The sequence below is a fragment of the Bos indicus genome, chromosome 16, assembly GCF_029378745.1.
Source record: "Bos indicus isolate NIAB-ARS_2022 breed Sahiwal x Tharparkar chromosome 16, NIAB-ARS_B.indTharparkar_mat_pri_1.0, whole genome shotgun sequence".
NCBI classification, from domain to species: domain Eukaryota; kingdom Metazoa; phylum Chordata; class Mammalia; order Artiodactyla; family Bovidae; genus Bos; species Bos indicus.
Genome location: NC_091775.1, coordinates 57,178,251 through 57,189,177, shown reverse-complemented (window position 1 = coordinate 57,189,177; position 10,927 = coordinate 57,178,251). Strand labels below are relative to the sequence as shown.

The 10,927-nt window shown below is 47.7% G+C and overlaps 1 protein-coding gene across 1 annotated transcript in view; it reads right to left on the bottom strand.

The window, feature by feature from the left end:
* Positions 1-2,244: 2,244 nt before the first annotated feature.
* TNN (tenascin N) overlaps positions 2,245-10,927 on the bottom strand; it is a 59,631-nt gene continuing 50,948 nt past the window's right edge. The window contains exons 18-19 of the mRNA XM_070768478.1: positions 5,164-5,327; positions 2,245-2,385 (exon numbers count right to left, since the gene is read on the bottom strand). Coding sequence (XP_070624579.1) covers positions 2,245-2,385; positions 5,164-5,327 — 305 coding nt within the window. The remainder of the gene's footprint in view (positions 2,386-5,163; positions 5,328-10,927) is intronic.

Genomic DNA, 10,927 nt, shown 5'->3' with positions numbered 1-10,927 from the left:
CTCTTCCCCAGGCACATCTGAGAAGCCTGATTCAATTTGGGAAGACCACCCACCAGGCACTCCACCCCCCCACTCTGAATCATCCCAGGATTTGATCCACTTTGCAAAGGTGGCTTTCCTTTTCTAAAAAGGCTGCACCCACTGGGGTGTGCACAGGGCTCCTGCGTCAGCGAGGTGGAGACTCTACCTGCAAACAGATGAGAGGCCTCAGGACTGAGAGGCTGCACAAAGGGACCTTTAAAACCGACAAGGAAATTAGCTCTTGCTCTGGCCCTAAGGAAGCTGGATCAGGACTAAAGATATCTAGTCAGTTTCTACAAATATCTGCTCCTCAGAGAGGCTTATGGAGCCCCCCAGTACTGCCACCAATCTCCACCTCCATCTCTTGATCCTACTGTAATTTTCTTTCATGGCACTTATCACTTCTGGAAATTGTATGGATATCTGTTGTCTATTAATTATCAGCCTCCACTGATAGAATATCAGCACAAGGACAGGAATCTTGCATTTGGTTCACTTCTAGAGCAGTAGGACTTAGAGTAGACCAGCATGTAATAGGGAGTAATCAGTATTTGTTGAATGAATGAAGGAATGAATGCATGACAGCACACACACTCCAGCAGAGCAAGAACTGGCTCGCTCCGCTCTGTGAGCTCACCTTACGCTGCCTGGTAAGCAGGCAGAGCCTTAAAGTCTCCTTGAATCAATGAACAAGGTGCAAGCTTGTTTTTAAACTATGAGCCCCAACACCTACACAATACTTCATCCAGACTGCCCTTTATCAGGCTGAGCAGTTGCCAGGGTATTGCTCAGTGCGTGTGTAAAAGGAGCCAAGGGGATGCTGAACATTTTAAAGGTTGACAAACATTATTCCAAAAGTATGGCTTCGCATTTGGCCAGAGGTTAAAACCTGGAGAACCCGAGGTAATAAAGGACTCCCAATCCTGAAGGAGGGTTGCAGCTTGTAGGGTATTTGTCTTCCTCCTCACTCACTCACTCCTCCTGGTTCCAAATACCATTATTTACCATCACAGCAGTAAGAGGTCACGGCCAACCAAATTCCATTATAACGCTCAAATTGTACCTTTGCTTGCACTTAGGTTAAATTTAGAATTCAAGTGCACTTATGTGGGGAAAATAACACACAGCATATTTTTTTAAATCAGTGGTTTATTTAATTTTTTTTTCTTGAATAGGAATTTGACTTTTTTCAATGGTTACTGACTTTGCTACACAAAAACCTTCCAGAGTGATAGGAAAATAAGACAAAATTATCTGACCTTGTGTCATAATAATATGCCAAGTGTCCATTCAGACAATAAGCATCTGGTACTGAGCACTTTCAGAAAACCCAGGGTTCCAACAGAATAGGCGGTAGGGGAGAGGAGGGAAGGCAGAGGACTTGATGTTATGAAGGAGTGACAAAGAAGAGTCTTTGGGAGGACCCAATTACCAAGAGAGTCAAACTATTTAAGGTTGAAATAAGTGAGAATTTATTCACAACATATGTGGATCTACAAAAGTGATTATGCAGATGGCTGGTAGGGAGCACTTCAGAATAGCAGTAATATGGAAGCTGGGGTTTCCAGCATGCCGGATACCAGTCAGAACTTAGCAAAATTCAACTCTCTCTTTGTCTCTTCTAGTTCCCTTGAATAACATCGGCAATTTTTTTTAAAAGGGGAAGATTTATGCCTTTGTCCCCCCAAATCCAGGGATAATGGAAGGTAAGTTTCAGGCTACTATCAGCCCCTTGTCATCAAAGTGAAACCCCTCTTTGGTGCTTCTTTTTAGACAGAAGATTTGTATTAGTAGAACTATGTGTATATACATATATATACACACACACACCAATTTTGAGATTTCCAATTAGTGGAGTACTAGATGATTCTTCACTTTTTTTTTCCCCCTAACCCCATATATTTGTTACTGAAGACAGAACAGAAAACCTTACAGCTTCAGTGCTGTCTCTCCCATACACACTGTGCAGCTACTTTTGTATGGATTTTCAGGGCCCCAATATACGTGGGCAAAATGCAGGTGATAGGGAAGTAAGCTGCATGACTGAGAGCTTGGTGACATGCTTTGTCCTGCAGGTTATCCAGCCATCTCAGAAGCCAGGGCTATGAGCATTCTTCAAACTTCCATCAGCCAGTCATCACTACCCACCCCACCTGACGCTTACACGGATGTCCCCAACCCTGGGCTGGTCTCCTTTTGTGCTGTATGTAGACAAAGGGGCCGTCAGAACGTTCTCGAATTTTCTCCCAGCATTCGCTTCTTTCTGCTCAGGACATGCTCCCCGCTGTAGCCGTGAGGTCGGATCTTCAACTCCACAAAAGGAATGGAGAATTCATGTCCCTTCCATGGCTCCCAGTTCACCCCCTATGTTAAATAAATAAATAAGCCAACAAATAAACAAGCCAAGGAGAAGAGGCACTTGGGAGAGTGGAGTGGGTTACGGCACCAAAGAGTGCTTCTCTACCGGGGAAAGCACTCCCTCTCTACTCTGTTGTTCTTTAGTCACTCAGTCATGTCCAAGGCTTTCACAAGCCCATGGACTGCAGTCCACCAGGCCCCTCTCTCCACAGGATTTCCCAGGCAAGGATACTGGAGTGGGTTGCCATCTCCTTCTCCAGGGGATCTTCCCCACCCAGGGATCGAACCCAAGACTCCTGCATTGGCAAGTGGGTTCTTCACCACTGTGCCACCTGTGAAGCCCACACCTCTCTGCACAAGGGACAGAAAAGGAGACTGGGATACTTATAACGGAAGTGAGAGAGGGATCTGGGAGTGTGTGCCCTCTGCTGGGCAGCTGAGGTTAGACAGGCTGAGGACTGGGAAGCCCCCTGGGGTTGGAGGCTGGGGGTGTAAGCCCAGGAGGCGGGTGAAGCCAGAGCAGCTGCAAAGACAACACGGGGTCAACCTGGCCAGCAGTGATTAAATTCAGAGTGATTTGCTTCACTCTTTTCCTTTACAAAAAATTAAAGACAAAAATAAACATATTAATTGGCCAATTGTGTAAAATCATTCTCAATTTACACTGTACAGATATTAGCTCTGGGGTAACGAATAGCCTGCTGAAAACTAAATTTCGCATTATGACTTTTGACTGGTGAGCACAATAATATTTAATTCACTTAATAACCTTGCAACCTGGCCAATAAAGAGCCCAAGTGACCAATTTTATGTATTTTAATTTGTGAGGTAAATAATAAACAAGAAGCTAAATGCTGTGCAGACTGTGAAAAGCACATTAACCAGATGAATGTCTTTTATTAGCAAATATGGGGATGGTTTAGGGCACGCTGGCTGCTCATTTCAAATATCTGATCTCTGATCACAGCTTCCCTCAGTCCACATGCAGCCTCCAGGATTCATGGGCCCACCCTCCTTGGCTCCCCTAAGTGCAAACTTCTTCTTCCCTTTGAAAAATCATGTAAAGATGGGGAGTCCCTACTGTCTGGTTAGGACCAATGGAAATAGAATGTACCTGGACTTTAGATGTATTAATATTTACAGTCATATTGGTATAAGGTGAGTTCTGGGGAGAGGTAGCTTCCTGAAGGCTAGGATCAAGATCCAGGGTAGGAAATTAGAAACCCAAGGAGGGGAAATTTCATAAAGTGGGATGGATTAATGATGACTAGGAACAAAGATGCAATTTTCAAGAAGCTGTGAGGGAGCAAGCAGGAGATGCCTAGTTGCTGGCGAGGAGTCAAGATGATGTTCTCGGGGCATGAGAGTCTGAGAAATCACTGGTAGGAAAGTTTTAGAGCAAGGGAGGGGTGAGGAGCCTGTGTTCACACTCCTGAAGTGGAGAAACCGGTTTAGCACAACGCTCTGAGCAGACTTTGGGTGGCTCTAGGGTGAAGTGGATCCAAGGGTGTTTGTGTACGCTAAGTCACTTCAGTCGTTTCCAACTCTATGTGACCCTATGGGTCTTACCTAAAGCAGAAAACTGTGTTCCCCATGATCAAAGGACAGAGAAAAATAGCTCTGGTTTAACTGGAAGAAGGACTTCCCTGGTGAGTCAGATGGTAAAGAATCTACCTGCAATGCAGGAGATCCAGGTTTGACTCCGGGGTCAGGAAGATCCCTTGGAGAAGGGAATGGCTACCCACTCCAGTACTCTGGCATGGAGGATTCCATGGACAGAGGAACCTGGGATCACAGAGTCAGACACGACCGAGTGACTAACACTTTAAATTTTCACTTTTAACTGAAAGAACAACTGGATAGAATTCTGATGTGTCTGTTATGGATAAAATGTTTGTGTCCCCTCCCAACCCCCCAAAATGTATACAATGAAGCCCTAACCACCAGTGTGATGGTATTCGCAAGTGATGGTATTCACAAGTGGAGCCTTCGGGAGGTAACTAGGGTTAGATGATGTCACCCATGGTAGGATCAGTGCTCTTACGAGAAGAGGACAGATCAGAGCTCACTCGCGAGCTCGCTCTCTGCCTCTACTGTGTGAGGACGCAGTGAAAAGGCGGCCATCCACAAGCCAGAAAGACCTCCCATCAGAAACTGAATCTGCTGGGAACTTGGACTTTGCATCCCCCAGAACCATGAGAAATGAATGCCTGCTGTTTAAGCCCCCTAGTCTCTACTATTTTCTTACAGCAGTTCAAGCTAACGAAGAGAGTGTCCACATGTGAATTTGTAAAGCAGGATGATGTGTGATGCATACCATCTCTGTTAAGCAGTGGGCGGCCTGAGTCCTGCCCGACACTGAGGAAGGGCTCAGCACTGGTGGGAATGCAGAGAGCGGGGGGCCGCAGCAGGTGGGCAGGAAGGACCTAGACCACAAGGCCACGGAGCCTGGAGAAGGAGCCGCACTGCTCTGACTGTTGGCCTCCGAAGGAGAGGGGCAGCACACCAGCTGGAGGGTGTCACTCCAGAAACAGAATACGGGTGGAGCTAGTGGTGAAGAACCTGCCTGCCAATGCAGGAGATGAAAGAGATGCGGGTTTGATCCCTGGGTTAGGAAGATCTCCTGGAGAAGAAAATAGCAACCCACTCCAGTATTCTTGCCTGGAGAATGTCATGGACAGAGGAGCCTGGTGGGCTGCAGTCCCCGGGGGTCGCAAAGCGTCGGACACAACTGAGTGACTAACACTTTCACTGGGACAAAAAAGATGTTCACCTGTCACCTACCTCACTGTGCTTGGTCTCCCCGTATCTGCCATTGGGGTTGGCCAAGTGGCAGTTCTTGTACCACCAGCCGCCGTGATGCGTCAGGGCACAGTTGCTGAGGGCGATGTCGTTGTCTCGGTCAAAGGTTGTAAACTTCCATCCGTTGTGGTAAGTGAGTGCGTCCCCTGCGAGCAAGCAGAGGTGACAGAGGTGGGTGGGATCCTCCTCTGGCCTGAGAGAGGACCCGGCAGGAAAACCTCCGGGCACAAAAATGCCAGGGGTGCAGTTGGTTATGCCACAAGGAGTCACGCTTTTCTCAAAATCGCCAAGATGAGCACACAATACGAATGAACAGGTTCTCTTTCCTCGCTTGTCACCCAGACTTCAGGCCTGTTTTTCCAATAGCTTGAATAGCTTTTCCACTTAGAGGCTTCACAGTAAAATATCCAAACATCCAGAACCGAACTCCTCGACATTCCTCATAGTACCAGACTGACCTCACACAACTGACCCCTGTCCCATGCCGCTGTCTCTGCTTCAGCATCCCCTCAGGGGCCCAGATTGGACACTCCTGAGCCACCTTTGACAATCCTATTGCCCCCCTCCCCCATCAATGATTCAGCCCTTCCTTCTGCAGATCACTCCAATACACCCCTGTCCCCCACGGCTGCCACCCTAGGGTCTTCTCACCTCTCCAGGCCTGTGTCAACACAACAGGCTTCCCAGTTCTTCCGAAGCTTAATAAGTATCCTTTTTCATCATCTCAGATCTACTTCCTCCCACAAGGAGTGAATTACTCCTCCTGGCTTTGCAGGCTTGTACCTTGGCTGTACCTTCTGTACAGCCTCATAGCCTGCTGTCCCCAAAGGCACTGAATGTGTAGGGTGGATGAGTCCATCGTCCATGCCTCTGCTTATCTGCTTCTCTCTACCCTTCATCAGTCCAAGTCCTCACCATTCCTCGAAGCCCAGCGCAGTCCCACTCCTGAGGAAGAGTCTCCTTCCTAATCCTCCCACGTGCCCTCTTAACACACATACCTGAACTTCTAGAGCCCTTCTGGGCACACAGGTACAATTAAGTGCTCATTGCAAACTGTCTAGAAACCTGCCTTAATTACTTGACTTGTGTTTCACTATTTCCCCATCACATTTGTCATTCTTTTACACGTTTACTTTTTAATTCAGCTCATAAACGGCAATAAGGGCTCATATAGATCCCAAGCTTAGTCAAGTCCGTTCCTGTGATAACAATACTTCCATTTAACCTGATTTCCAAGTTACGGATCACCTCCACATGTACACTCTCATCTGATGCTCCTGACAAGCCTGAGGGGTGGGTTAGGCAGCTCTTAGTCCCACGAGGAAGGAAACTCACAGAGTTTGTTCTAGGGACTTGCCACAGTCACTCAGTCCACTGGCAGCAGAGCCAGGACTCAAAGCTGCAACCCGAGACCCCAAGCCCAGGGTTCTTTCTGAGCCACCAATGCATCTGCAGTTTCCTTATTTCAACAGCAGGCTTTGATTATGCCAACAAGAATGAGCTCTTTCTGACCATCTACAACAATGGTTCTCAAAGTTCAGTCCCTGGGCCAGCAGCATCTGTATCACCTGGGAACTGGTTAGAAATTCATGTTCTCAGGCCCACCCCAGTCCTACAGAACCAGAAACTCCAGGGTGGTACCCTGCAGTCTGTGCTTTGACAAGCCCTTCAGACGCCAGCTGAAGCTTGAGAACTTTTGTCCTGCAACCTCATTCATTTACTCAGGAAACGTCAGGTACACCTGCCACGGCCCAGGCTCTGGGAATGCCAACAGCGGTCCTTGCTCTCAGTTGCGGGTGGCTGCGGTAGATACATAAAGAGTTGACAAAATGGTGTAAAGGGAAGGTCCCAGTTTGTCTTTCTCATTTGGGAGCTCAGACGGTGGCCCTTTCATGTCCACCGTGTTGTTTAGTCGCTAAGTCGTGTCCAGCTCTTTTGCAACCTGACGGACAATATATAGCCTGCCAGGCTCCTCTGTCCATGGGATTCTCCAGGCAAGAGTATTGGAATGGGTTGCCATTTCCTCCTCCAGGGGATCCTCCCAACCCAGGGATTGAACCCATGTCTCTTGCACTGGTAGGTGGATTCCAGTAGGCCACCCGGGTAGCCTTCATGTCCACCTTTGTTGTTCAGTCACTCAGTCGTGTCCAACACTTTGTTGGACAAAGCACATCAGGCTTCCTGTCCATCACCATCTCCCGGAGCTTGTGCAAACTCGTGTCCATTGAGTCGGTGATGCCATCCAACCATTTCACTCTGTTGTCCCTTCCTCCTCCTCCCTTCAATCTTTCCCAGCATCAGGGTCTTTTCTGAGACACAGCAAAACCTCTTCCCCCGTTAATTTTCTCCAATGAAAGAAGAGCAAACTGTGCCTTCATTCACAGGCATTTCTTCATCTCCTTAGATTTTCCACAGATAGTTCCCTATAGTTCAAAATACCACACAATGGCTCCCTTAGTAACACTTTTAACGAGCACAGTTTACCTAACTTGCAAGTAAGTTCCAAGAGCTGTTTTCTAAGCACCTGTGCAGAGACTGTTTCTGAAAGATCTCCTTGTGGCTATCTAACCTTGGGCGCTGGGATAAAGAAAGGTGAAGCAGGTTGTGGCCTGAGTGGCCCCTACCCCCAATCCATGATGGATTATCTACCTTCTGGCTTCAGAGATTGAAGCCACACTAATGTTCCAAATGTAGATAGTGAGTGCTCCCATAAATTAAAAACTAACTTTTCTTTGGTCATCAGGCCCTGGCTAAGACAGTGTTCTGATGTATTAAGCTTATCTCCCCAAGGAAAATAAAGCAGAAAAGTCAATGGTGGTTCTCTGGGAGTTTTAGGAGAAAACATTGATGAGAGATAAGTGCCCCACTTCTAATGTAATGGCCTTGGGTGGGAGGAGTCAGTGGCAAGCCTGTAAGAGGTCTGAACCCAAGCCCAGGTGGGGCTGCTGAGATGGTCAGCACCCAGCTCATCAAAATATCTCTTGGGGCAGAGGGGTGGCCAGGGGGGTCCCTACTGGGCCCAGTGGTTAAGAATCCGCCTGCCATTGCAAGGGACACAGGTCCGATCCATGGTCCGGAAAGCCCCGACATGCTGCAGGGCAACCAAGCCCATGGGCCACAACTACTGAGCCCGTGATCCAGAACCCATGCTCTGCAACTACTGAAGCCCTAGAGCCCGTGCTCCACAATGAGAGGGGCCACCGCAATGAGAAGCCTGTGTGCTGCAACTAAAGAGTAGCCCCCGCTCGCCACAACTAGAGAAAGCCCATGCACAGCAGTGAAGACCCAGTACAGCCAAAATAAATAAAAATAAACAAATATTTAAAATATAAATATATATAAAAACCACTCTGGAACCAACTCTTCTCCTCTCGTACTTCCTGAGATAGGAAAGATGAGCCGGCAGCTAAGCAGTCTCGGGCCAGAAGCTGTTAGCATCACATCCCCTGTGAATGACACGCAGGCGCAGGATCACGTGTCTGGACCTTGAGCATCTTCCACTCGGAGACCAAGAATAGGCTGATGAAAGTGTGATTTGTGTCACCTCCAGCTTTCCCTTTTGTTCATGTGTCAACAATGTTTTCCTTCTTTAAATGCCAGTACTTAAAAAATTCACTTCAAAGCCAGGAAGGCACTGGCATTTGGGGTGGAACAATTTTTCCCTGTGGGTATCTGGCAACCCTGGCCCCAGCCCACTGAATGCTGGCTGAGTTCCTTGTCACATTTCTAAGTGTCCGTAGAGGGTGAACCATCCCTTCTTGAGCAGCTCTAAGTCTCTGAAATCAGCTGTAAGTGGCTAGTTAGCCCACAGAAATCCTTCTGCACCACCCTGAATGTCTGCCTATTTATGTTTTCAATATAATCTCCAAATTAATGAACAGCGGCATCCTGAAGGTAGAGCTCATAGAATGTCCTACCTGTCTCACTCCAAGAATCAGAAAGTCAATTGATCTGGCATTACCTTGCTGGAGTTTCCTTCAAGGAGAATAATGTGCTGGATTTTTTTAAATTAATTTTTATTGGGGTATAGCTGCTTTACAATGTTGTTTTAGTTTCAACTGTACAGCAAAGTGAATCAGCAACACATAGGCTTCAGTCATGTCCAAATCTTTGAAACCCTGTGGACTGTAGCCTGCCAGGCTCCTCTGTCCATGGGATTCTCCAGGCAAGAATACTGGTGGGTTGCCATGTCCTTCTCCAGGGGATCTTCCTGACCCAGGGATCGAACCCATGTCTCTTATGCCTCCTGCACTGGCAGGCAGGCTCTTTACCACCAGCGCCTCCTGGGAAGCCCTATTTAGCACAATAGCTGCTTTACAAGGTTGTGTTAGTTTCTCCTGTCCAGCAAAGTGAATCAGCTACACATACACATATATCTGAGTAGGGTTCCCTGAGCTATACAGCAGGTTCTCCTTAGTTATCTATTTTATACATAGTATCAACAGTGTGGATATGTTGATTCCAATCTCCCAGTTCATCCCTCCCCTCCCTCCCGCTTTGGTGTCCATATATCTGTTCTCTACATCTGGGTCTCTGTCTCTACTTTGCAGCTTCTTGATTTGACTTCAGTAGAAGCAAAAGTTGAGGGTCGACCTGGACAGTCTGAGTAGGGATAGTCTAAAACCTCACTTACCCACCAGAGCTGTACATCTCTAGTTCCAAAAAGAGTGACAACAGGGTTAAAGGCTGGGGGGAGCTGGCCCATGCCTGGAGATGCAAAATGTTCGCTTTCTACCGGAATGCCCTGTCCTCTAAGGAGAGCTGGCCCATGCCTGGAGATGCAAATGTTCGCTTTCTACCGGAACGCCATGTCCTCTAAGGAGAGCTGGCCCATGCCTGGAGATGCAAAATGTTCGCTTTCTACCGGAATGCCCTGTCCTCTAAGGAGAGCTGGCCCATGCCTGGAGATGCAAAATGTTCGCTTTCTACCGGAATGCCCTGTCCTCTAAGGAGAGCTGGCCCATGCCTGGAGATGCAAATGTTCACTTTCTACCGGAATGCCCTGTCCTCTAAGGAGAGCTGGCCCATGCCTGGAGATAGCAAATGTTCGCTTTCTACCGGAATGCCCTGTCCTCTAAGGAGAGCTGGCCCATGCCTGGAGATAGCAAATGTTCGCTTTCTACCGGAATGCCATGTCCTCTAAGGAGAGCTGGCCCATGCCTGGAGATAGCAAATGTTCGCTTTCTACCGGAATGCCATGTCCTCTAAGGAGAGCTGGCCCATGCCTGGAGATAGCAAAATGTTCGCTTTCTACTGGAATGCCCTGTCCTCTAAGGAGAGCTGGCCCATGCCTGGAGATAGCAAATGTTCGCTTTCTACCGGAATGCCATGTCCTCTAACCAGTACCTCATCATCTAGGACATAAGCAGCCAGAAGCTTGCTAAATTTCAAAATCCTCCTTGGGGACCAATCAGCACATATAAGGAAAGCTCAAACTCCACTAACCCCACCACTATAATTCAGAATTTAAGAGTAAGAATGATAGCACACAGGGGAAGATTAGACCGCTGCCTAAATGCTGCATGAATTCTGAGTCTCTCAAGGCTTCCTATTAAAAAATACATCCTCCACTGACCAGCACTTGTTGGCCTGCACAACCTTAGAATGGGAATTAGCCCCTAATCGCAGTTAAAATGCAAATACAGTCCCCGGGAGGAGAATCACAGTAATTCACAAAGATGTTGACTCCTTTTCACTCATTTTCCCATTAGCATCAGGTCATTTACTGGATTAGGATAGACCTCAG